At 38.4% G+C, this 27,888-nt stretch overlaps 2 protein-coding genes across 2 annotated transcripts; both read left to right on the top strand.

Annotated features, from left to right (window-relative positions):
- Nucleotides 1-6,801: 6,801 nt before the first annotated feature.
- LOC116198867 (receptor-like protein 20) lies at nt 6,802-9,871 on the top strand. The gene is made up of 2 exons (XM_031529120.1): nt 6,802-9,376; nt 9,499-9,871. Exon 1 carries the CDS (start codon nt 6,895-6,897, stop codon nt 9,334-9,336), a length of 2,442 nt encoding a protein of 813 aa, XP_031384980.1. The 5' UTR covers nt 6,802-6,894; the 3' UTR covers nt 9,337-9,376; nt 9,499-9,871.
- Nucleotides 9,872-21,687: 11,816 nt separating this feature from the next.
- Nucleotides 21,688-27,656, top strand: LOC116201555 (senescence-induced receptor-like serine/threonine-protein kinase). The gene is made up of 13 exons (XM_031532817.1): nt 21,688-21,901; nt 22,865-23,429; nt 24,270-24,760; nt 24,984-25,119; nt 25,208-25,279; nt 25,379-25,450; nt 25,543-25,623; nt 25,730-25,890; nt 25,985-26,184; nt 26,284-26,410; nt 26,510-26,578; nt 26,665-26,854; nt 26,964-27,656. The coding sequence occupies exons 1-13, from the start codon at nt 21,793-21,795 to the stop codon at nt 27,388-27,390; spliced, it is 2,700 nt and encodes an 899-aa protein (XP_031388677.1). The 5' UTR covers nt 21,688-21,792; the 3' UTR covers nt 27,391-27,656.
- The last annotated feature ends 232 nt before the right edge of the window (nt 27,657-27,888 follow it).

Raw genomic sequence — 27,888 nt, 5'->3', positions numbered from 1 at the left:
TGATTTATCTAACAATTACACGGCCGGAGCTTAGTTATCCTGTGCATATTCTATCTCAGTTTATGCAAGCTCCTCGTCAGGAGCATTGGGATGCTGCAATGCGGGTACTTCGTTACTTAAAACAGTCTCCAGGTCAAGGAATTTTTCTTCGGCCAAAATCATTGGAGCTTGAAGTTTATTGTGACTCGGACTGGGCTAGTTGTCCCATGACTCGTCGTTCAATTACAGGGTATTTCGTTACATTAGGAGGCTGTCCTATCTCCTGGAAAACGAAGAAACAATCCACGGTGGCTCGTTCTTCAGCTGAAGCGGAGTATCGAGCCATGGCAGGGGCGGTCAGTGAAATTTTATGGCTTCGAAGTTTGCTCAATTCTCTTGGAATCAAATATAGTGAGCCTACTCGACTATTTTGTGACAACCAGGCTGCTTTACATATTGCAGCAAATCCAGTGTTTCACGAACGAACGAAGCATATAGAGATAGATTGTCACTTTGTTCGTGAACACATTCGGTCTCATATCATTAAGACTTCGCATGTTCCTACGAAGTTGCAACTTGCAGATATTTTTACGAAGGCTTTAGGACGAGATCGATTTCGCTTTCTCTTGGGCAAGTTGGGCATTCGGGATCCTCATGCTCCAACTTGAGGGGGGAGTATTGCAGAATATATCTTGCCAAGATTAGCGGAGATTTATTATCCTTGTATATTAACTAGCCTTATTAGTTACATACAAATTAGGCAATAGATAAATTAGAATTTCTTTCCTCTTTTGATGTAATCAACAGTATATGTACACGTTTGAGTATCAATGAAAATACTTAAGCTTTTCAGCTCAACAATTAACAGAGGCTACTCATTCTGTGGCATAAAAGAATTCACAGATACATAAACAAAACCCATAACTAATGTGCCATTGTGTTCGCTGCCTTTAGAAAACTGTAAATCTGCTGTTGTAATGAGCCCCTCAGGGATTAATTTACATGAACGAACGAAAAATAAGTCGTCATGGATAAGGGTACAAGAAAACCAAAATTAGTTATTTTTCCATTGGAATCCTCGGGTATATCGAGGACCATTTTGCATGGGACTTTGATCCAGTTACTTCTGTTGCTCTGTAGCACATATACTCTTCTTCAAGGATCAATAATTGCAGGATAATTGATGGCATAGGTTGCCGTTATTGACTTGTTTGAGCTAACAAATGAAGTCCCCATCAGTCATGGCCCAAAAGTCCATTGCTTCGGAAGTAATCAAGGGGCAAAATTGATTGGATGTGCACTTCTTTCAGGAATGTTGGTGATCAAGAATTTTGCCGTCTTTGAGCTACCCTGACTCAGATCTGCTTATTATCAGTGGGGAGGCAAGTAAAACATTGTTGCCTCTGACATTAGTGATGGGCAATAGATTATTGCTACAGGTCACCTTAGGCGATGTCATTAATTCTTTTCGTGCAAAAGCTAATCAGATGACCGAATCAATTTTTGTGTGTATGCTTATATTGGCTTTATCATATCCGCTGCTATTGGTACTAATCAGATGAATGGCAGCAATTTATGAAAAGTCTTCAGCATTAAATTCGATTGAATACCAATCACGTTCCAGGCGAAAAAGAAAATTACAAATTTCAGAAAGTCTCTGCTATATAGTCTCTCTATCAATGAGAAGAAAGACGCGCAAGCACTGCATTATAAGTCTTGATTTTCTGCTATAGTCTCCCAAAGCTATAGTTTTCACGGCATCAAATAACTTGATTTGCTCGACCTAACCAACCGATCAAACAATCATCAGCAAGTCTTTGGAAAATATGTACTGCCCAACTCTAATTAGTCATTGCGGTGCGGCCATGCAAATATCATGCTAAAGTGCTTGGGCGATGCTTGCTTTAGAGATGATCTTGCAGATAGTGAATTCCATTCGGAGCCTGCACAATATTTATGGATCAAATATTATTAGTGAGATTCACCCATTGATTATGAGCAATGTACATAGTTTTAAGCTATAATTGCTCATCCAAATAATTTCTTTCATAAATCTCGCAGGAAGATCCTCATACGTGCTCTACTAGTAGATCGTTTCATGCAGGACAATCCATTTCGGAAGCAGTTGCAGGTTACGATTACATCAGCAACATAGTGAATAAAAATGAACGCAGTTTATTTCTGCTCTGTTTTATTTTGGATGTCTTATATCATATTGTCCTTCTGATACATAATATAGTTCAGAGTTCTGACACTATTTAGTTATACTATCCGATAAATAGAAATATATTTTACTTTTTCGTGGTTGCTTCTTATCCTTCATACCATCTCCTTCCAAATCATGTACATCTTTGTCTTCGCTGCCGTCATGTAAACCCGCTTTCACAGTGAAGCCCTCGGGGATAAATTTAGATGAACGGAAAAAAAAACCGTGGAAAATGGTACAAGAAAGCGAAAATTAGTCATTTTCGATTGCAATCCTCCCCGTATATCAAGGGCCATTTAACCAGCACTTTGATTCATTTTATTTCAGTTGCTCTGCCTGTATCTAAAAATACTTGTCTTCAGGGATTGATAAATTTCAGGATAAACTGATGGGATACCTGTTTGCGCTAACACCGAAGTCGTTATCATTCATGGGCCGGCCAAAAGTCCAAATGCGTTGGCAGTCATCGAGCGATGACTTTGACTGTAAATGAACTTCTTGTGTGGAAAAGAAGAGTGAATAATTGATAATTAATAACTTATAATTTGAAATATCAGATAACTCCATAATAATCTCCTCTCTCTTTTTTTTTTTTTTTTTTTCTCTTTCCATAAGTTTTTAAATACTAAAAATGGTCCATAACTATTTTGATTTTTCTAAAACAGACCCTCAACTGCAAGCCCAAGCTTTGGGCCGAGGTTGCAGACATCTGCCACAACACCCATAGATGAGCCCGCCAGCATGGTTTTCCAGCTCCTGGCCTAAGCGGATGCAGTTGAGGCCGAGCCACCTTCCCCTTAGACGAGGTCGCGAAAGTAATCCTATCGCCTTCAATAAATTTAGTCAATGATCAGGGAGGTTGCCAGCATTGGCTATACCTTGATCTGATCTACCTGTCGTTGTCGTCGGCAGAGGCTGAGCAGGGACTTGGTGTCCAGATGATTATAAATATGTTCACTAGATTGTTGCGAACAGGTCAGGTCAGCTTAGGCAATATCAACCTTTTCACCTAAAAACTTAATTGATCCCATTTTCATAGGGTCTGCATTTTATAATGATTTATCTATCATACCCGCAACTATCAATACTAAAACAAGGTGAATAAGTGGCACCCATCGGCGAGAGCCTTCACCATCAAATTCTAGTGAAGATCAATCACAAATTCCTGAAGGAGAAAAAGAAAATCACAAGTTGTAAAACAGTCTTGTCTTATGGTCTCTTTCAAAAAACAAAAGCAAGGCAGTCTTGTTTTGTGAAGCACGGCATATGAGTCTTAGGTCTTCTTGGAGTTCTACTCAGATTTCAATTCACTTGACTGTCAGTCGTGCAGCGGATATCCACACGCAGTGGACGGTGCGATATTATGCCGTGGAAATCATGGACTCTGATTCGCTTTATTCGCTGCGCCATGTTAGTCCCGATCCTTAAAACTAGGCTTATTAATGAATTATCACTGGAGTAGAGACGGTCAAGTTCTCTTTATATTATACAGCCACTTCTTTAGTAGGAGGTTCATTCGAAGTTTGATTCCAACCGTCATGCGTTCGATTATCATGTCAGAGAAGTCTTATTACTGTTCAGTTTGATCATCATTGAACGAGTAGTCTTTATTTTGTGATTCCAGCGTACGATGTAAGATATAAGATTAAACCCATGTCAAGTTATCTTTGTTTATACTCGTACAGGTTCATCTCAACTAAACACCATCCAAAATTTTTACACACCCCCTTTTTTTGTGTGAACCATTGTATCTAGATACTCAATGAGCCCCAACTAATCCAATTCGAATCGGGTCGACCCGCTCAGGGATAATAAAGTCTTCCCAGCGTGAATTTTCTCCCTTCACAAGACTCGAACCCAAGACCTATGCTTAAAGAGAATAAATGCCGAACCACTTGAATTAACCTAAAACGATTAATTCTATCACTTTTTGTGAGAAAAAGAAAAAAGCACACGGAAATATAAAATGAGATATATTATTAATTCTCATAGTTGATGTACCCCGCATATGAGAAATTTCACCTGCATGATATATGCTATCTAGATATTGTTTAATATGGAATTACTCCGGAAACGTAATCTAGTCAGACGATAATTAATAAGAAAGAAAATTAACTGAAAGCTCCTGGGAAAGAATCTTGCTGCTAGCAGAGGGTGTGGTTGATATATCGCCCCGGACAACCAACATTTCAACTCCAGGAGGCAGTTTCCGGCCGATCTTCCTCAAGGCTCTCTCCGGTGCTTTATCTGATTTCCTGTAAGCTGGAACCATCTACTCCAGAGGACATCCCACAATATCAGGTTCATGTAGATCAATGAGTAGCTTCTGGGGTGAAATCGCAACACGGGTGATCATATGCAAGGCAAGTTTGACTTCGCCCCTCGACCCTTTGAAACCCACCAGTTCCACCACACGGAGGCATCTGTGATGGCCATCCCCAGTAACAAAATGAGCTACTGTCTCCTTCAGGTCCTCACATGAAGTTTCGCCAACCTACAACTAAAAGGCTCCGCATAATACGAATCAATTCACTGATCAAGTGTCTGTCCAACCAAGATTCAAAAACTGCAATGCAGGGTATTATTTTAACACTTGAAGAAAATATGCATAGAGATCATTGTATATCATGCTGCATTACATATCGCTTGAATTTAATTAAGCTCATTCACGCTCACCTTGATTGTCAAGTGGTGCAAGAAAGGTGTTGCCTCAATGACAAGGAATGTCGAGCCTTTATACGAGGGTTTCTGGTAATCACTTAACTCGGCAAATCCGCCTAGCTTTACATGTTTCAGGCAAGTCAATCCAGGAAAACCACGCAGCGTGCGTACAACCTGTAAAAAGACAGTTTGCTAAGGACGAACTCTATCTAATTCACGAAATTAGCAGCACATGCACAGGGTGGCATCGATTGATTAAATGCACGATAAGATTATGAACTCACAATTGGAAGTCATATGAGGCGCTCAAGAAGCATTAACCGAATCCCAATCATTGCATGTGATAGCAAGGGTTTGAACTTTGAAGAGGGGAAGAGTAGCGAGTGAAAGGCTGGAACAGAGGCAGAGGGTCTTTCAGCCAAGTTGAAACAGATTGGTGAACGAGCCGAGGGGCAGATTCTATGTGAAAGCTTGTTGCTGCTCCCTCATAGATGAATGACACGAGATAGGGGGTCGGGGCAAATATCATGATGCTTTTGGACCGTGTGTAGCCATAGCTACATATGTTGAGATACTTCAACCGGAGCGGAGGGCCCTTGGCGACCCCTGAGATGGTTAATATCCATGACCGACGGATACACACTCTTTTGAGGAGCTTGCATTCGCATAAGAAAAGCCTGAGCTGTTCCCCGCTGATATCAACTTCTCTCAAACAGAGAGATCTCAGTAACTTAATGCGAAAGAGAAAGCTAGGCTGCAGTTGGGGGAAAGCGCACTGTGGAAGATCATCGTCTATAGTATAGCAGTTTAGCTCAAGCGCCTGAACTCCCCTGTCAGCTGCAAACTCTACCCAACTATTGAATTAGTGCGAATGGCGGCCATCAATATAGAAACAGAGGACACATCTTATGAGGGCAATAGAGGATTGTGTGGGTATCCACTGTTGAGGAAATGCGGAAATCATGAAGAGTTTCCTCCTACCCGGCCGCCTCTGCAGAATGAGAAGAACAAAGGGCCTGGAAGTGGTCTTGAGATTGAGTGGAAATCCGTGGCAGTGGATTATTGAAGTGCATTTGTAATTGCAGCAGTTTTTGGCAACAAGAATATCACAAGATGACCCGATTGGTTTGCGAGAACTTTGGACTTAGAGATCGAAGAAGAAGGAGGTAGCAGAAGGATCAGTGATCTTTTCTAGCTAGTCGTTCAGCAGCAGAGGGAGGTACAGAGTTGAACTCAACGAAGTACTATTGTGAAATACGTTACACTATTTGATCAAAGATCTTTGTTAAAAATATTACAATCTATTATTGCTTTAGGAACATCTCCGAATTTTATCAAACTTCCTAATACTTAAGATAAATCTTTGCAGGCAGCTTCATTATGTGATGGAAGGAATGATAAACAAGGTGTACGATAAACCTCATGGAGCATGTACGTGGTCGGGATATCTCTTTTTTTTCCCCTGTTTCTTACTTTCTACGATAAGTTAGGGGGCAATGACTTGCAGCTAGTTTCTTAATCTTCTAGCTGTAAAACTTGGAGTGCATAATCTTGTATGCTGAATATCAAACTTCTCTCCACCATTTCATACATCTATATAGATCAAAGTTCAATCATTCTTGAGGACTCAGGTGGTAGGTCGATCATAGAAAAAGACAACATCGTGGGGAACATCTACAAAGTCAAGGCTTGGACTTGGTCCAGCCATGTGTAAACTAGGCATGTTGTGACCGCTGATGTTATGTTTTTACCCTCTCAAAGACGGCAAAGGAAAGAGACATTTTTTAGAGAAGACTTTGAATTGAGGAAGAGCCCATTCACTAGAAACAATATTCTATCAATTGAGTTGCTGGCCGTCCTTGATCCTTCCATATATAAAGTTTTCAGGAGGGCCTTTTCCTACAATCCAAAAGAAACGGGTTAAACGAGAATTCTACGCAAGGACTATGGGTCGCATTCCACATCTTGGGAGTCAAGAATCATCTATAAAATCACCTTTACACTAGCATAGCTTTTCTTGTCTGAAATTCGAGTTATCGGGGGAGCTCATGGGGAAGGGCTTGTATCTCTTCATGTCCTTGCAATTTATTCTTCCATTTAAAATTCTCCTAGCAGCCCAATCTCCCCTCCCTCCGCCGCAGCTCTGGTGCCATGACGATGAGAGGTCTGCCCTGTTGGAATTCAAGGGAAGTCTCGTACTGAGATATCCTGATTTTGATACGTGTTTTAACTCATGGAGGCCAGAAGGAGAAGCTCGGAATTGCTGCTCCTGGGAAGGTGTCGAGTGCGGTGGCCCTCACAACCACGTGATCGGCCTCAACCTCATTCAGTGTGGCGGTGACCCCTACAGTTCGATCAACTCCAATAGTAGCATATTCCGGCTTGTGCACTTACAGAAGCTCAATCTCAATTCATTCGACCTCAATTACTCTTCCATACCCACTTCACTTGGAAACCTCCAATCCTTGAGAGAGCTGACCCTCAGTCGATGCAATCTTCAGGGTATGATTCCTCCATCAATAAGTAACTTGACCAAACTCGTTACCCTAGACCTTACATTCAATAGTCTTCGTGGCCCAATCCTTCCTTTTATCTCAAACTTGACACACCTCGTAACATTAGAGCTGGCCTATAATCAATTCACCGGTGAGATACTGCCATCACTTGGGAACCTCATCCGACTTACTGGGTTAGATCTGCGCTTGAATCAATTTACAGGTGAAATTCCAACTCAAATAGCGAGCCTCACCCATTTACAACGCCTTGGCCTGTCTTTCAATAAGCTTCATGGCACAATCCCGGCCTCGCTCTCTGAACTCCAAAGCCTCACCTATCTTTTTCTTCGTTCAAACAATCTCAGTGGAACAGTGCAGTTGGACATGTTCTCAGAGATGGAGCACCTAGAGCAACTCATCTTATCATTCAACAATTTCTCACTCGCCATTGGACCAAATGGAAGTGATAGTCTAAAAAATGTCCAGATTCTCGGTTTGGCTCAATGCAATCTGAGTGAGTTCCCGGAGTTCCTAGAGAAACTAGATAACTTGTTTCAGTTAGACTTATCCTATAACAATCTCTCTGGACAAATACCAGAATGGTTTCTGAATACAACACTGCAAACTCTAGCATATCTGAACCTTTCACGTAATTCTCTGACCAGTTTCCCAAGGGATCTCTTCTATTACAATGCAACTTATCTTCAATCTCTAGACCTTCGGTTTAACAAGCTGCAGGGATCACTTCCCATTCCTCCAAAACAGATTGGGTATTACCTGGTGTCAGATAACATGCTATCCGGCGAATTATCACCACTTTTATGCGATTGGAAGTATGTAAGTTTACTTGATCTCTCGAAGAACAACTTTACAGGTGAGCTCCCACAATGCTTGAGCAGCTTGAGCGAGAACCTGGTGATGCTAACTTTGCATAGCAACAACTTCCATGGAAGAATTCCTCTCTTCGGAAGCAACACCAGCACCTGTGCACTGGAGATGATAGACCTGAGCAATAATCAGTTGCAAGGGCCATTGCCGAGATCTCTCTCAAATTGTTCGGAGTTAACATTCCTTAATGTGGGCAGCAATAGGATACATGATACTTTCCCATCTTGGTTAGGGTCACTTTCCGGCTTAAGGGTACTCATCTTGCAGTCTAATAAATTCCATGGAGGAATCGAAAAACCCAAGAGGGACCCCGGATTCCCCAAATTACAGATCATTGACCTCTCTTACAATAACTTTCAGCTATCCCTGCCATCCTTATACTTCCAGAGTTGGAGACACATGGGTGTTTCTAGTCCTGAGCGGAACTATTACTTAAGTGGATACAATGGGCCGTTTGGGATCTTTCAGGGCTTTGAATATTCATCCTATGATTTCTCAATGACAATCATTAACAAGGGGGTGGAGATGGAGTATGAAAAGATATTCGGATACTTCAAAGTGGTCGATCTTTCAAGCAACAACTTTACTGGGGAGATTCCAGATTCTATTGCCAGTCTAGACGGACTTCATCTGCTCAATCTTTCCAACAATATGCTCATAGGATCAGTCTCTCCATCCATGGCAGCTCTGATGCAATTGGAATCTCTTGACCTTTCCCAGAACGAGCTCTTGGGGGATATCCCCCTACAGCTGACGCAGCTCACTTTCCTTGCCTTCTTTAATGTGTCGTACAACAACCTGTCAGGCCCTATACCTCGAGGGAAGCAGTTTGATTCATTTCAAAGCAACTCGTACTTGGGAAATGAAGGGCTGTGTGGAGATCCTTTGTCAAGAAAATGCGGAAGTCCCCCACAACCGCCGCCTCCAAATAGTGCCGAAAATGATGAAGGTTCTGATGCAACATTTGAGATTGAGTGGAAAGCTGTTGCTGCAGGTTACGCGGGTAGTTTCATTGTCGCAGCAGCTGTTGGACACAAGATAATCACTAAACAACCGGGTTGGTTTGCACAAACTTTTGGACTCAGACAACACAGGAGGAGGACGTAGAAGAAAGCTATCAACCGGTTATCTATAGTCGAAGATAAAGGTAACAGATCTCAGTAGTTTCCCCATATGAAAATATTGTTTATGTGATATCTAGGATCAGATGCAATCATAAAGTATATAACTTACCTGATTAAAACTTTTTGTTTGCTTTCTTAATGGCAGGAAGCTGTATCACAGGCTCGGGCAAGAGCAACCCTGTCCATAGAAATAAATCGCCCATTTATTTCCCCTGCTCGGCAGAAATTTATGGCTAGAATTTGTATAAGGCATCATTGGCCTAGCGTGATATGTTCTTTTTCTCTGTTAGTTTTCCAGTTGTTTACAGCTCAAGGAGGAGTCAACACATACAGCATTGTATATAATATTTCTTCGGATTCCATGTGTTAAAGATGTTTGTGATGCAGAACCTGGTACAATTTGCAGGCAATCATGCATTAAATCGAGAACAAATGAAATAGTTTAGCTTATTACCTAATTTATGATTGCAGTGACTAGCGGTGATTTGTACTTGTTTGCAGATTTTGACAGACTAGAGAAAGTAGTTTCGAATTTTCAGTTTTCTGGATAACTTTTTTCTGGTCCAAACTCTATGGATTTTTTTAGGTAATGTCTTGTGCATGAGAATTTCGTGATAATAGAGAGAACAAATAATTGCAAAGCAATTGAATGAAAATGACTTTAATAGCCTGTTTGTTTTCAGAATTAAAATCATAAAAATTTTAACTTTAACTTTAATTTAACACACTACACAACAAAAATACACATTTCCCAAGTCAAAAATTTTAACTTTAACTTTAACTCAACACACTACACAACATTTGTCATTTTTCACAATCAAAATCAAAGTTACTTTCAATGCGTTTGTTTTCGGAGTTAAAGTCACGAATTTGTGATTGTGATTGTGATTGTAGAAGAAGACAAAAATATATGGGGCTCACCAGTTTGACTTTTGAAATATAAAATGAATGGAAGGTAGAGATAATTAATTATAATGGGATTGTATTTTAATAATATATGGGGCCCACCAATTTGACTTTTGAAATGTGTGTTTTGTTGTGTAGTGTTTTGAGTTAAAGTTAAAGTTAAAATCTTAAATCACGACTTTGAAAACAAACGGAGCTTTTAACTCTGAAACCAAACGCACTATTATCTTTAATAACAATATGGGAATTACAATTGGAATATTAAAAGAAATCAAACTCCAAACATAGTTACAAAAGATGGCCCGCTCTGCTTTCCATCGACAGAGGTAGTTTATGCTCTGAAAAACCTTAACTGAAGCTCGCCCAAGTTCAATAATTTGAAAGAATTATAACCACATTGAGATGCTTGGAAGAAAATGTCGTGAAATGGAGACAACCTTCCTAAACAGGGAATGATGGAGTCGTGACCGTGTCGTTCATGAACTCCTACTGCCACAGACTTTGAACTTGAATTGTTGAAAGATAAGCCTTGCCGCTACAAGTTCATTTATCTAAATTGCCCTACTCTTAAGATAAGAGGAAGGATGCTCCCGAACTAAGCTAAGTAGCAATATGTCGATAATCGTGTGTTGAGTTATTGTTGTTGTCCCAAGAGATCAACTGGTATTTATAGGCCTCCAAACTCCCCCGGTTGTTATGCTAGTTGCTCTGAGGTGGAGATCGTGGACAAAGTGGCTAAAGCGAACTTCCTTGCTGATTAAGGAAAGTCTTGGCTTGCTCCCCGCTCCAAGTAAATCCGTTAGTAGCCGTTTGGATCGTGTCTTCCATGCACATTTTCCACGTGATCTTATCCTTAAGGATCATGTCTTCATTTTTATCTACCCGAAATTCTCGTCAAACCGTTCTTCTCCTACTCATAATAATTCGGCTGAATGTGCCATTCAGTTATCTTTCACTCATGGGTGATTCAACTGAGCATATCATTCGGTCCATATTCTAAAACGCAATATATCATCTTTCTACGTTTGACGATACGGAAAATTCAAGTCATGAACTTATTGCTATAGTAAACAAGTCCATGACCTTCATCTATTTATGCCACTGTTCCCGAATGTACTGACTTAGAGATGGCCCATTAGATTTATGCCACGTGGCATGGGTTGGAAAACTAATTTCGTATTGCCAACAGTACCATTGAACCAAGCTCCCCGTAAGGATCCGGTGAAAATCTCTGCCACATGTCATCCTTATGTTGTCATCCCCGGAAGGCTTTTCCCTTATTTGTTTGTTCCAGTCGATGTTAACCATTTTCCAGCGCCGGGAGCCTTTACATATTGGGCCATGTCCATTTATTGGGGGATTTTAATGGGCCAGCATGACAGAATTATGTCGGCCCATATGGCTTGTTCTATGATTGATCGATTTGCCGTCCGATGCAGTAAGCCTGTCCGGATGCACCTGCCCGTGCGGTGGACCGCCATGCACTGGATGAAATCCTCGCGCGTCTTCACTGACCACCTCGGAATGGCCATAGTCGTATACGCGTTGATACCCATCGTCCCATCCGATCACGATCCAAGCAATGCTTAGAACAAACTTTACAGATCTCACTGCAAACACGATCCTCCGAAACGGTATATCTGGTTTATTAGGACGCATTAGTACATTCAAACTTCACGGATCTTCTTCCCTTCATTTCTCGCTCTCTACCAGACTGGATGGTATTTAATGTGTCCAAAACGGGATGTGAAATGGTCCCAAGCTGCTGGGCAGGAGTATTCGCAGTAGGCTGCTGGTTGCTATGGAGTTGGCGTAACAAGGAATTGTTGGAGCCTCACTATACCAGGCCGAGCAATGAAAGTGCTACCCATTTTGAGGATGGCTTCAACTTTCCGGCAAGCTAGTAGTTGTTAACGGAAAGTCATGGGTCCTGAGACACAGTGGAAATGGATTGTGTGCAGGCCTCCAGGTCCCGAGTGGTTCAAACTCAACACCTACAGCTCCTCTCAGGGTAACCCGGGGACTGGCGGGTTGTGGTGGAGTGATGAAGTGTCACGACCCGAAATTCCGACAAAATTTCCCTTAAATTTTGTAATAACCATTCCAACAATTAACCTGTGTTTCATATATATATATATATATATAACATCAACTCTTAATTACATTACCAGACCAACCAACTTGATGCATATATATATCCATCACAAAAGAAAACCACCCATCTCAATAAAAGAAAAAAAAAACATCTAACATGATCATCACGCATCACCCAAAGGACACACAAACAAAAATTTTCGGGTCGTAACATATTAACATCATTCTACATATGCTTACTTCCTAAACTCAAAGTAGATCAAGCTGCAAATCCTTCACGCTGATCACCGATGGTCAAAAGTGTTTCCTTCACTAGTCTAGCTTTTAAGTTATCTGAAATTCTCATGATGAAATTCACTTAAATGATTAAGATCCACCCCCCAAAATATTACACATTAGCAGACCAGCTACAAGGCACACCTTACTAAGGAATGCAACTCAATAGGAGATGGAAGAGGGCAGCAAAAACAATTCGTCTACGCAATTTCCCACCTATATCCTCTCATCTACTTATCCCCTACTGTAAAACAATAAATTCCAACTTCCATCACTTCCCTTGAACTTCACATTAGGCTACCTCAATTAATCCTACAGAAAAAATTTCCATGCGAGAACACTCCCCCAAATTGAGAAACTGAATTGGCATTGTTGGGGATTATTTGACCAACCTCTAATTTGCAATTAGCTCAGAGAACAAGGTACATGCATATATATGTATATATACGCCTATATATATATAGATATATATATACTTTCATGAAGGCATAGATGGTCTTAACAACTTAGCTCCTCTGGTCGTTTAAGTGAAATTCAACATAAAACAACCTATATCAACCACATGCAAGATAACTAAATTGCAAAATAAAAGAAAACCAGCATGCTGATTAACCACAGGCAAGATAACCCAAAGGACAAATAGAAAGAAGATAAAAAGACACAACAAAGACAACAATTTCGGTTCGAACATACCGAACCGTGTTGATTATCTAAGCAAATGCAAGTTTCAGCTTCAATTCCGAGGTTTCCTTTCTATGTCCCGACTCTCCCCACTTCGTTTCCCCCTATTCTCCTCTGAACGATCCCTCTAGCTTTGAACCTTAACAAAAAGAAACGGAGCCCAACTTTTAGGGACAGAGGTAGTGGAAGATGGAAGAGATCTTATGGGCTTAATGGGCTGAGGTCCATACAAGGAATTTTATTTTATCTATTTTATTATTTATTTATTTATTTTATGCCCAATGGCTGCTGCAAATCCTATATATATGTATATATGTATGAGTATGTATTTAATTATATGTATAATGCATGATGTTCACAATCTCGCCACTAGTAGAAATTTCGTCCCCAAAATTGTTTAAGTATCTCCTCGCAATTGTTTTCGTTTCTTTGACTCTAAAACTTGCTCTTCTTTTCAGGTCTTATTCATCAGGAAACTTAAATTGGTAGAGCGATGTTTAAAATTTCGATATTTTTTTCTAGTGAAATTCGTAAAAATCAAAATTTTATCACATGCATAATAAAATTGAATCCTGAAATCACATGTCGGGTCATGGCATCACCTTCTAACGACATAGATAACGAAACCTAATAATTGTACAAGAAAAGTTTATACATTTATTCACTTATCCTTGTACAAATCGATTGGCTCAATTGATCAACGAAACCGTCCAAATATCCTGTCTCTTGTTCGTCCACATGAATGTGTTCTTCGCCAAGGTTTGCTTCCTCTCAAGCCATCTATTATGTTCTCTCATGTTGCCACGTCATCATGAAAATATAAGGAAATTTTATATTTTTTGTCATTAATATTTTCATATAGATTGTCAACTGACTATATAGATTATATCCATATATAACCAACATAATATATATATATATATATATATATATATTATACACAAGATAAGAATATGTAGTAAAAAACGTAATATATATATATATATATTGCCCAATATATAGATTATATACCATCGAATAATATAGCCCAAACGTATATATATTGTTTGCATAGATGTATACATATGACGTATGCATATATATATATATAAGCTATTTGCAAGATCATACATATAAACTATATATGCCGTTGGAATATATATACATATAAATAGTGTATTGATTATATATGTCGATTGTATATAGATATATTTATGAAAAATATACGCCGTTCTGACCCTGATCTATATATATATATCCCACCAACAATTAGAAATTGAACATGGGAATGGATTCTTAAAAGAAGAACATCCTGGTGCACCGCGTGAGTATATGTAATTATGACCTCTCCTTTCCTGCAAACCTGATCAACTGTGTGCTAGGGAAAGTTAAATTCATGCTCATGCGTGACATAACTCGATTTTCTTATTAATTATCGTTTCTTTGTATAATACTGTAGATTTTTGAGATGTTACAGTGAAATCATATGATAAAAGAATTGAGACTTGAAAAAGACACACGAAAAGTTAAAGTGAAATTCACAAATTGTGAAATGCCGTGAACGCAAGGTGCCGTGAATGCAAGGAGTGACGAAATCATTAGTTTTTTTGACATGATTTTCTTTTATGAAGAGGTATGTTTTGCACTTTTTAACTAAATATAATTCTTTTAATGTAAGATTTGATTAATTATTAAATTATTACTTCTAATGAAATTAGATGACATTAATGCATGCATACGTAAGAAAGTCTTAGATCGATTTGTCACGATCGTTAATTCGTAAGTAGACTTATACACCATAAAAAACTTCAAGATAACTACAGTTCCGTTTCTTGTACTACTAAATAAATGCTAATGTAAAGAGTCATATATTGGTGGATAAGCTCTGTCCAATCAGTATGAGTAGCAATGTTGCACTTTTTCTTTCTTGGATAACAATTTTTTTTTTCTGTGTGAACCATAGTATCCAAAAGTCCAATTAAATCCCGACTAATCCAGTTGAGCCGGGTCGATTCACTAAAGGTAAAACTCTTCCAACATGAATTTTTTGCATTTACAAGAACTCTAACTCGGGACCTTGCTTAAGCGGAGCAAGCGCCGAATCGCTAGAGCTAACCCATATTGGTTTGGATGTCAATTCTTATTTTCTTTTAATTATATCATATTTAAAAATTATGAAATATTATTATACCTTTAAATTTAAATAAAAATAAGTATACATATAGAACATTTAGATCCAAATGTAGAGTTAGGTTTTATTATTTACATAGCAACCAAAAAAAAATTTATAATCGCATATTATGACATAATTAATTCGATATTCATGTGAAGAATATTTTAGAATATTGTATTTAATCTTTATATCATTTAATTAATATGGGTGCCCGTGTAACGCGCGGGTATTCATCTAGTAGAAGCTCGGAATGAAAAATGAAGCAAGAGTCAATCTGAACTCAAGCTAGAAAGCTCAAATTTGGTTCGACCAGAGGCTGTACAAGCCTGGATTATACCTTCTTCAAGCAACTTTCGGGTATAGCGATCTCCAAGAGACTAATTTGGGCTAATAATCCTCAATTCCTTACTATACGTAGCTAGATGTAGGTGTATAATGGACTTGATTTCGGAATTTTGGGTGTATTTTGGCAGTGTCTGCATTTGAGAATGGCCAAAAGATCCTTTCTCCTAAAAATAACCGGTATTCATAGAGAACGGGACTCGGAGGTCGTTCTGCAATTTCGAAAACCGTTGGGGTCAAATTTTTTTTTTTTTATTTCAGAGGTCCAGCTCGTGCCAGCTGGCCATCTAGATGGTAACTGCGCCTCCTACTTACTTAAACATAAGGGTTTTAATTTTATTTTTTCAAATTTCAAATAGGCTTGAAGGTCAACATCTAAATAATCTTTACTTCTATGTAAAATTTAAATTAAATTAAATTTAAAAGTAACAAAATTAGTAAAGAAATTTTACTTGAATTAGTTTATATAGGTATTTTTGCCCTCATTCTGAAAATTTTTATTTTTCTATGTCAAATTAAATTAAATTAAATTTAAAAATAATAAACTTAGTCAAGAAATTTTACTTGAATTAATTTATGTAGGTATCTTTGCCTCTTTCTGGAAAATTTTATTTGTAAAATATTAATATTTAGTTGATAGGTTAACTATACAATCTATAAACAAATTAAAACTCATAGCTACAACATATTATTAGACTCTCGCAATACAAATCTCCTATTATTTTAAATTTATGTTAGAAAATTAATTATTGAAAATAAAATTTATATTATATACAAAAAATAATTATTTTATGTGCATAAAACTACAATTATCTGTACTCTAAATCCTGCATAAACTTTACTTGGGTTAATCTATATATGTATTTTTGCTCTCAATCTGAAAAATATTATTTGTAAAAAATTAAATTCCAAGTAATAAGTTAACTGTACAATTTATATTAATGAACTAATAATTTATAAGTACAAAATTCAATATATTATTAATATATCGCAATATAAAGCTCCTTACATTTTAAATTTATTATAGCAAATAAAATTTATATTGCACATAACAAATTAATTATTTATGTGCATAAAAAAATTATATGTACTTTAGCTACAACACAATTTATGAAAACTACTTTATTCAAAATCAAAATATAGTTTAAATTTGAAAAACATAAAAGAATTCTCCATGAAAAAATAAAATTATAATCACATTTAAAATAAAAATTCAATAAATTTCTGTAAAAAAATTACTTATGCAACGCATGGGTGACAAGAAGACTAGTTATAGTAAATAAGAAAATGAGTTCTAATCACTACATTAATTAACATAATTATTCTAATTTTTGGATTATAATTATAAAAAATGTCATGTGTCTAATACATTAAAATAGAAATCTTAATAACTAATGGAAAGTGTGAATAGACTTACAGCAAAAATCGAACTTAAAATTCATAACCTCTTAATTATCAAAGGTGAGTGAACGTATCTGCGTTGTGCCCTCTTTATCAATTGACATATTTATTCTTAATTATAACAATATCATTTTAAATTTACTTCCTTTTCCTTCCTTGCATGAAAGAAGAAATAAAACACAAGAAAAATTTCCATTATTAAAAAAAAGAAGAAAAGAAAAAAGAAAAAAAAAGCACACAAACTTGTGGTTCATAGGCTGACACACCAGAGAGAGACCCGCTCGCTGCCCTGCCCAATGCCTATCTCCACTTCTCCCTCAGTCCCTCTTGCACCCACCAACTGAAATCCACCACGTGTCGAAAGGGGCCCCACCAGTGTCTGATTCCAAATTCTGAAGCGGCCAGGCAGATGCTGATGCGGATTTATTCCTAACAATCGGTTCTCTTCTTCCACTGGAATTAATATTGAGTGTTTGGATTTAGAGTTAAGTTATGTTAAATTTTAATTTTAGTTGATTTGTAATGATTGTATTATTGAATTATGAAAAAAGTATAAAAAAGTAATGAATAGTTGAGATAAAGTAATAATTAAATAATGATTGTGTTGTTAAATTATGAAAAAAAATATTTTAAAAAATAAATAGTTGAAATAAAGTAATGATTAAATAATAATTATGTTATTAAATTGAAAATAAGTGAAGTTAAGTTGAGTCGAAATAAAAAATATTCAAAATTCAAACGCACACCCTTCGGTTTCATTTTAATAATAGGGCCTTCTTCAATTAACTACTCACCATATTGCATTTAGGGTTCTGCATCGAAGTGAGTCTGTATGCAAAGAAAGTAACACTTCACCTAGTGAACAAAATTATCCTCGGAGTGCACGACCGCCATATCTAGTAAGTTCATCAAGTTGCTGTCACTGTCTTGACTTTTGAGCATAGCTGATTTGTGGCTGTTGCGCGCCTGAAATATATATGAGGTTTCTTCAGTTCTCTGTGTAGCTATGCACTGCTAATAAGTTAGCCTTCGAAAGATGACTATTTCGTAAATTATGGCTGGTGATCCCCTGATGAAGGACAACTACTTGATAATCTTTTCCGAACAACCGGGTCTAGACTGATATACCAATATATTTACTCAGTAGAACATATAACATCAATCATCAATTAATGTTTGATTTATTGCCATATACGTAAATTTTACGCGTTAGAATGATTACTTGGGTTTTCTATTGTGGTCCATGATTAATTGGTTTTGTCCCTGTCATTGAGTCTTTGGCCTAGCCACCAAAGTGTCACATTAATTGTGCGATATAGATTGACACTCAACATTGACCTAGCCAGGCCATAAAACGTAATTCATTAAATCAATCAACTTTGGTTATATTATATCATTGCTGTTTTATATCTGAGATATGTATCTTAGACTTATTCAAAGTCTTAGTCGTCTCCTTCCGAAGGCTTTAGATTAGATCACGAGAATTAAACTAGGAGTGTGCACGGATACCGAGTATATTCGGAACTGGTCGGAACTTACCTTAACGGATATGGTCCGGATAACTCGTATTGAAAATAGTGTAGGTTTCGAGTATTAAATTTAGGAACCTGTGAAAATCGATTTCGATTTCGGTTCCTGCCTACGAGATACCCGGAACCGATTATTTATTTTAAAAAAAAGTAAAGTTACTGTCTCCTCTAATGAATCAGAACAGAGGTACTTTGTTGTGTGTGATCGTATTATGAATGTTTAATTTTGTCGATGCATTGATGAGACATATTATTATTTTATTGTTGTGGATTAATTTAAATTTTATTGATAGGCATGATTACTGATTATGTATGCGACATTTTCGATTTTATTTAGGGAGAAAAAAATCACAGGTTTCAATAGGATACCCGGAACCTGTGGTATAATACAAGTTCCGGATAGGTTTCGATTTCAGGATTTAACAGGATATGGTCCGGTTCCAAAATATTAGAACTTGTCCTTTATAGGGTAGAATTCGGGTATCATGAAAAATACAGGGTACCTAGAATCGATCACCCCTAAATGAAACTATTCTGTAGATGGAATTAATTAGTTTTCACCGATGTGCTGTAGCTAGAGCACAATGAAATGAAAGTAAAATGCATCGGAATGTTACCAGCTATAAGAGCGGATTTCCTTAACGTAAACGAAAATAACGGGAGCTAGCTTTTATCTCATGGGTATGTACTCGAGGCATCTCCGCTTTTCTGTCAGACTTCAGTTTATATATTTGTTCCGCCTGAAATGCGTAGCGGGCCAATCTCCAGTACACGCGCGTGGCAAGGTTAGAGAGCCAGGCGTACTAGAGTGCAGTCCCAAGAAACGGCGAAACCACCAGTCGTCCTTATCTGCTTATAGTGTAGCGCAACGGCCTTTGGGATCTGTAGGTATAAGCGGTAATTGGGTTTCAATTTGATTGTAGATTGAATGTGCTCGTATGCTTGTTGAGGTGTTCAAACGATGAAGTCGTCGCAAGAGTTAGAGTACCGGAGTCCTCCGAATGTGTGCGCGACGTATGCTTGAAGTACGAGGGAACGGCCGGCCAAGTAGCCAATGCAGAATTCATTTTATAAAGCATTAATTTCAATGCCGTGGATTGCAGAATTCTCCATCGTCGTACGGATGGTGCTATTTCCCTTCAAGTTGGGCCTACTTACATCTCCTTCAAACTCTTTTCGTTCATTGACTTCACTCCAAAAAATGGATATGAACCATGAGATATAGTTGCCAAACCGCGCTTCGTGTGAGCGAGATTTCAAAACTGACCAAAAGTACTATCTTGCCAGAACCAAAGCGACACCCAAGCAACAACTAGGCTTTCTCAGGGCAATTGAGTGAGAACTAATCTTAATCAATGGGCTTGGAACATCAATAAATAAAATAACGATCAGACAAAAATGGTAATCAACTCAACCCAAAGAATACGTATAGATCATGTTGCAATTCTAGCAGTCTAACTTCTTTGTACAATTAATCTACTAATTCAGATCACGAGGTTCATGCGTGAAAATGAAAGGACCAATGAAGTGAAGGCTCAATTGGTAATGCATTGATGTTCCAAATTGGGGGTTTAGGAGACGTGGGAGTAAATTAATTAATAAGGGAGAAGGTCGTCATATTTGTTGTAGAACCTGGTTGCGGTAATAATAGTGTCCTAACTATGGGCTTGCGGATGGAAGGTTTCTCTTTGAAATCTCATTGGTGTCATGGTGACGAACCTAAATCCATGGATCCTACCGTAGCAATGCCTCAACACGAACATTCCATGGGAGGATTTGAACCCATGTAGTTATACCCTGCGAGGGGCTTCCCAACTCCTCTTTATCCAGCCAAAAGAAAATTTCTTGAAGATGAAAGGTAATCAGGAAAAACAGTAAGAGAAGGAAAACAAGAAAAGAGAAAAATAGGAAAAATAGTGAGATGGGGACGGGAGTGTGGGGAATTAAGTGACCAAAATTTTGCAACAGCTGGACAACAATTTTTCTTTGAAAAGAAAAAACACAGCTGAAAACATATATAGAACCCAAAACTCAATTACCGTTGTAAATATTATTAGATTGCCTTTTTCGCAATTCTATCGCTTTATTATCTCTCAGCAAATCTTTGTTTCCTTTTTCTCATTTCTGAAAGTTCCCTTTGAAGCCAGGGACAACGGTTTTTTTTTTTTTTAGGGTGGGAGGGAGGGGGGAGGGGGGAGGGGGTGGGTTATTTTGATATTAGCACATGGCTTGCTAAAAATGGTTTCCTACACGTCTTTTCCGGGGAGATTATTATGTGTCTTCAATCAGTTGGCTTAGACTAATTCCCGTCCAAGCATCGACACGTAGCCCTGAGCTAGTTGAGGGTTGAACATATCTTTAGACTGTTGCACTGTGGGGAAGGAAAACAGATGAAGATGCATCACGCAGAAAAAAAATTGAGTAAAGACTGGGGGTATAGCTGGGCACAAAGTCAATGAAACGTATCTTTGGACTGTTGCACTGTGTGAAAGAAAAACAGATGAAGATGGCATCATGCAGAAAAAAATTTGAGTAAAGACTGGGGGTATAGCTGGGCACAAGTCAATGTACCAAGTATGCTAAAATTTCCAGAAGTCATTAATTCTCTACCCACTCATAAGGTAATTAATTAATGTACTGATTTAAATTTGTCGTTATGCAAAGAAAATTACAGGCTTTGAGAGTAACCACATGGACGAGCTGCGATGATCTACTCGTGAACATAAATTTTCCATCTGGGGGAGATAAAAAGATTGTAAGGTAGTAAAATACATCCCGCATAAAATCATGAAATTCCGAGTCTATTTCTCTTCAGTGAGATTTTCTATACGTGCGCCTCTTTATTTCTCTCTCTTCATAAATCATGACCCTCAATTGTCAGGAAATTGACTCGGTCCAATTATCTAGAACTGGGGGAGATGATTTCTCCGAAGACTTCCTGGAATGGTCGCGCTTACAACCCCCTATTAATAACTTCTACTACATTCCTATATAACATCGTCGAATCTCACACTCATTTCTAGTATACCTCAACTTTCTCAACATTAGAAAAAAAAAAATGGAAGGACCGAGGTTGTTGTCGTCGTCGTCGTTGTTTTGGTTAGCAGTGTGCATGCTTTCATTGGCTCCTAAAAAGCTGGTTCTTGGGCTAGACCCGAACAATCCAGGTTGGTGTCTCTCTGTCTGGCTCCGCTTTTGGTTTATTTCAGTGATTTGCTTTGAATATTCCAAGACCGTATTCAAGATCAAGACGCATATAATAACCACCAAGAGTGGCCACAGTTAATGCGTTAATCAAAGATTGCGAAATTTTTAATATAATTCATGTGTACTTAATGGCTCTATGGATTATATGTTGCCTCACCTTATAGTGGTTAATGCTCGAATGAATGGTAGAATAAAATGTATAAGGGCTAAAATTATGGATACACGATTGCCCAAATCATTAACTTCTTTTCACTTATGGCCCCCATCTTTTTATGTCTCACAAAAATAAAAAACGAAAAAGAAAACAAAAAAAAAAAAAAATATATATATATATATATATATATCGAAGGGTCTCCAATCTCCATTGGAGAGGAGGCACCCCTAGTGTGGCCGGCGTCCTCGCCTTGGTGGTGCTTGCCGTCCGATAAAAGCACCACTTCCGGAATCTCCTTGACTCCCTCTCTATGAAAATTGGGGGTGGGTCAGTTGCCTCTTCCCTCTCTTTTTATCAGGTGTGGCCCGTGTGGGTGACGGGGTGGACTAATCTGCTGATTACAGAAAAATTTTGAGGGCACCGGTGCAATAATAAAGAAAGGCCCTCCAACTGAATGAATAAGTTGAAAAAACTGCATAAAAATGATTAAATAAGTCATCCACTACTTAAGATTAAGCCTTTTTTTTTTTTTTTACTTTGGTCTACTAAATTAAGCCACTTTCAAAATATAACACAAAATCTGAGTGCAATTAAGTATTGAAAATTTAACTTCAGCACTTAATTAGTGTACTTATCAAACACATACGCTTAGTCGCTAAATACTTTCACATTTAATTAATTATCTCCCTACATTCGAGGGTATTTGTTATTAATATTGTTGAGTAAGCTATTTGTTATCTTCCTTTCTAATATCTCTCTAAATTCGTAGGTTACATTAGCATCGATTGTGGAGCACTGAATAATTACCCCCACCCCGATCTTCAAATTTATTATGAGACGGACGATGGATATATCGACTCCGGAGAAAGCAAGCAGGTATCGAGCGATGGCATGGCTGAGAGTGTACGAGCGAGTGCGAAGACCCTGAGGGAATTTCCCGATGGAGTTCGAAACTGCTATACAATCCCACCAATAACAACGTCAGATGAAGGCAGCCGCAAATACTTAATAAGGGCTTCTTTCTATTATGGTAATTACGACAGCCAAAACCGTACCCTGAAATTCGACCTGTACATTGGAGTTAACTATTGGACGACGGTTGATATTTCGGACCCCGGCAGTTACATCCATAAGGAGATAATTCATGTGGTTCCACCAACTGAAGATGCTATACAGGTGTGCCTTGTAAACACCGGCACTGGAACTCCACTCATCTCTTCTTTGGAATTGCGGCAGCTCGCCGACACCATGTACCCGAGCGATGATCAGTTTCCGACACTAGCCCTCTATAAGCGAATAAACATGGGCAACACAGCCAATGAGTCCGTGTTCAGGTATATTTGCGCATCAAACGAATGCATTCTCCCCCTTTATTGTGCATATACTAGACCTTATATAACCATTCTCCAATTTATTCTCCTACTCTTAAGGAATTAAAAGAAAATATAAAAATGAATAACATCATACAAAATCAGTTCGAGCTGCCACCCCCACAATTTTTGCTCGCATAGACAAAATTTTCACGGAAAGCGGGCAACTAAAATAAAAAAAAAATCCCGAATAAGTCTAAAGATAAAAAAGAAATATCAATTATCAATATTATCAATTACTATATAGAGTTGCGGAAACATTTGCGAGCTAATTGCTTGCACAAACACAAAAATAATTCCGCAGGCGCCTAGTATTGATTAATGCATCTATATTTAGACATTAAACTGGCACAACAAAATATAGTTAGCTAACACTTAATACTTATATGAAGAAAATTCCAAATCAAATCTTAGTTCGATGCTTGGGAAGTACTCGTGTCCCTTCAGTAATTAGAAGGATTTCTATTTTATTACATTATGCCCATAAACCTTTTTTATAACCGATAAAAAGAAAAAAAGAAAAACTCTAGGCCTAAGCATGGGTTTTTTTTTGGCGGTCTTGATTGTGTCTTGCAAAATTGAATGAAGAAGTTAATTTTGCAGCTGAGTTTTATGCTTGATTTAAGTTAGCGGTCCCTGCCATATGTGCTCCTTGAATAAAAAGTTGATGTGACCGTCACATGAGGCGAGGACTGTCCTTTACATAAAGCGAAGCAGCACATGGGCTCTCCTTCAGTTTTAAATTATAGGGTTAAGTTAACTAACCAATATCATTATGGTAATCTTTTCCGGTTGCTTTATCAGACACCCGTCAGATTCGTATGATCGCTTTTGGAATGTTGATCATACGAACTACGATGGTCCACTAAGTTCGGCTTGGAATGGCACATCGCCCCCTGCTCTGGACAGAACTAATGACGCATATAAAGTTCCAACGGAAGTTCTGAGAACATTTATTACGGTGGAAAGCTCACATAACTTCAGCTTTTCTTCGGAAGCACACGAACCTCGTGCTTCCAAATGGATCTCATATCTTCACTTTGCCGAAATGGAGAATGTGTCATCACCTAGGGAATTCACGATTTACAGCAACGACGCGTTCATTAAAACAGTCAGTCTCGATTACCTAGTGCCAATGACTGTTCCGACCAATCAATTTACCAGTGACATTGGCTTCAAATTCAAGCTTCTCACCAATTCTTCGTCCTCTGCATCATCTGCTCCTCCAATCATCAATGCGGTCGAGTTATATTACCTGCCCGATATTTCAACCAGACCAACCGACCTCAATGATGGTACGTACTGTCCTTTAATCATTCAACATAATGACCTCAATCAGGTTTATGACTTGACTGATATTAGAACAGCCATAGCTCTAATGATGACTAGCCACCCTAAAAACCAAGATTCATTGCTCTGTATCGATCTATTGTGTATCTTCATATGTCTTCTTTTTATTTTTATTTTCTGGTAATCTCTAAAGTCTTGATTGCATATTAATTAGAACTTGCATGGCAGTTAATGCTATGAAGGGTACCAAGAGAGCATACAATGTGACGAATAAGAGTTGGCAGGGTGATCCATGCGTGCCAACCAACTTTACATGGGATGGTGTCAAATGTATCACCGAGAATCCTCCAAGGATCACTTCGTTGTGAGTATTCCTCTTCGTTCTTTTACTTTTATCTTTTATGTCATAATCAATTTGCTGAAGGCGATTCCACTGCTAAAAATATTGGTAGGAACCTGAGCTCCTACGGCCTAAAAGGGAAAATAGCAGATTCACTGGCCAACCTAACAGAACTGATATCTTTGTAAGTATCCGGGTGATTTCTTTTGCTAGCTCGTTATTGATCCAAACTTCTATCTACGAATATCGCAACCATTGTTCACTTCCTCCCTCTTTCCTGCAGGGATCTGTCTAGCAACCAACTATCTGGGCCGATACCAGAACTTTTAGCTAAATTGCCAAACCTGAATATCCTGTGAGTCGATCTCACTAAGACAATTCAGTGAAGTATCGGAGATTATGACCAAGCAAGATGATTAACTATTTGCGTTGCTGTCTTGTTTGCAGTAACCTAAGTGGAAACAATCTCACTGGTCCGATTCCTGAGAGCCTTCAGAAGAAAATCAGTGATCGAAAACTGGAATTAAGGTTTTTTTTTTTCATTACTCTCGAATCTTCAATATTAATGAATTTTACGGCACGATTGAATATTCTTATAACCCTATAAAAATAAATTTCGGTTTTCTCGTGACAGCGTGACAGATAATCCTTATCTTTGCCTGGAAGATTCTTGTAAGCCGAAAAAGAAGAGGAATTCCTTTGTTGTCCCCTTAATTGCTGTAGGTTCGGGCTTAATTGTCATCCTGTCGATTGCTCTAGCTGTCATTTGGAAACTTAAAATGACAAAAGGAAAAGGTAAATAATCATTCTCGAATTTGTCCTCAAAAGGTAGTTGGTTAACTTCGCATCTTGTTATTTTAATGTTCATACGAATTTCCTCGGTACACAGGACAGGAAGGGACAGTCAAACTGAAAAACCGGCCCTTTACATGTAATGAGGTTTTGAAAATCACCGACAATTTCAAGACTGTTATTGGAAAAGGAGGATTCGGAATGGTTTACCTCGGAACACTGGCAAACGGCACCAATGTTGCTGTGAAGATGCGGTCTCAGACGTCAAAACAAGGACGCAAGGAATTCCAAGCAGAGGTAAGAATCTCAGCGCTTTTGCTATAGGAACCTTAGCATTCACTAAAAGATTCCGCAGCAGTCATTACCGATGTAATAATGTGCCTTTTGGAAGTACAGGCCGAACTGCTCAGGATTGTTCACCATAGAAACCTGGTTTCTCTGGTTGGATATTGCGATGATGCCAAGAATATGGCGTTGATATATGAGCTCATGGAAAATGGAAACTTGCGGCAGCACTTATCGGGTACTGGAAGGCCTTCTTTTTAAGTCTTTCCACATTAATATAACTGAGGGCTCATTAGAGAGAGATTCATGTTCACTCAATTATGTAATTATGGAGCAGATCAAAGTTGCAATGCACAAGTCTTGACTTGGAATGAGAGGCTACGAATCGCAATTGATGCTGCACAAGGTAACTACTGCAAATTATATAGAATTTGGCTGATGTGGTAAACCCTGATGTACCGATTTACTAATTAGCACATGACTGAGTTTCAGGATTGGATTATTTACACAATGGTTGCAAGCCTCCTATCATCCACAGAGACTTGAAGACTCAGAACATCTTGTTAAACAAGAGCATGCAGGCAAAGATTGCTGACTTTGGGCTATCAAAAGCTTTTGCAGCGGAGAATGATTCCACCATTTCCACTCGTCCGGCTGGAACTCCAGGGTACCTAGATCCAGAGTAAGGATTTAAGCAATTGTAAATTATGAGCTTGACTTTTTTCAAGTATCATTGGCTCACAGTCATTTTGATTTCTTTGACTCTAAAGCTAGCTAGCTCTTCTCTTCAGGTATCAGTCATCGGGAAGCTTAAATAGGAAGAGTGATGTTTACAGTTTCGGAGTCATTCTCTTCGAGCTGATCACAGGACACCCTGCCATGATAAGGAGCGCAAGCAGCAGCATCCATATACTCCAGTGGGTGACTCCGATCATTGAGAGAGGAGATATACATAGCATCGTGGATCCACGGTTGGATGGGAAGTTCAGTGTCAACTCTGCTTGGAAAATGGTGGAGATAGCAATGTCATGTGTGCCGTCGACTGCAGTCCAGAGGCCTGACATAAGTCGTGTACTAACGGAACTGAAGGAATGTTGGGCCATAGAGATGGCGTCTGAGAGAAGCCAAGTGATGGGAAGCAGCAAGAGCAGATCGATGGGTCCTTTCCAGATGACGTCCGTGGAAGTTGGCTGTGACTCTTTACCTGTTGCAAGATAGCCAAGTATCCGTTCGAATTTCTTGGGGCTGAATATTTCAGAGCACAGGTCATTAGTGTGCTGCATAGAAGGGCTCTTTCCAATATTAGTAATTTATAGCGTCTTCATTTCCACATAACTTAAATTTCGTTATTAAGAACATGTAACATTTGTATTTTGAATTTCCTTTTCCTTGACACTTGAGGTGATAACCAGTGTTATTAGAATCGGATCGGATATCTAACCGGTCAAGATATAGGTTCATGGGTTTATGGATTTAATCGGAAATTCGATGGGTCGTACTGCATATTTAATTATAAAATAAATAACTAATTATTATTTTAAGTAAATAATATAAAATATTAGAAAATAGTTGGAGAAGGAGAACTGGAGAAGACCCACCTCTCAAGTCTAAATCTGAAAAAAAAAAAGACAAAATACAATACGAGCCGCAAAAGACTAAAAAAGCCGGCAAAGAGTAATTTCAATCAGATAAGGTCTCCTCCTCCTTCCGGCGAGG

Source organism: Punica granatum, chromosome 3 (genome assembly GCF_007655135.1).
Source record: "Punica granatum isolate Tunisia-2019 chromosome 3, ASM765513v2, whole genome shotgun sequence".
Taxonomy (NCBI): domain Eukaryota; kingdom Viridiplantae; phylum Streptophyta; class Magnoliopsida; order Myrtales; family Lythraceae; genus Punica; species Punica granatum.
The sequence above is the reverse complement of the archived record's forward strand: the minus strand, read 5'-3'. Positions and strand labels throughout refer to the sequence as shown.

Excerpts from the sequence above, each read along its gene's own strand:
- LOC116201555 (XM_031532817.1), top strand. The coding sequence starts at position 21,793 with ATGGAAGGACCGAGGTTGTTGTCGTCGTCGTCGTTGTTTTGGTTAGCA. Across the intron at positions 26,185-26,283 it reads GCAAGGAATTCCAAGCAGAG|GCCGAACTGCTCAGGATTGT; the intron begins GTAAGAATCTCA and ends TTGGAAGTACAG. Across the intron at positions 26,855-26,963 it reads CCAGGGTACCTAGATCCAGA|GTATCAGTCATCGGGAAGCT; the intron begins GTAAGGATTTAA and ends TCTTCTCTTCAG.
- LOC116198867 (XM_031529120.1), top strand. The coding sequence starts at position 6,895 with ATGGGGAAGGGCTTGTATCTCTTCATGTCCTTGCAATTTATTCTTCCA.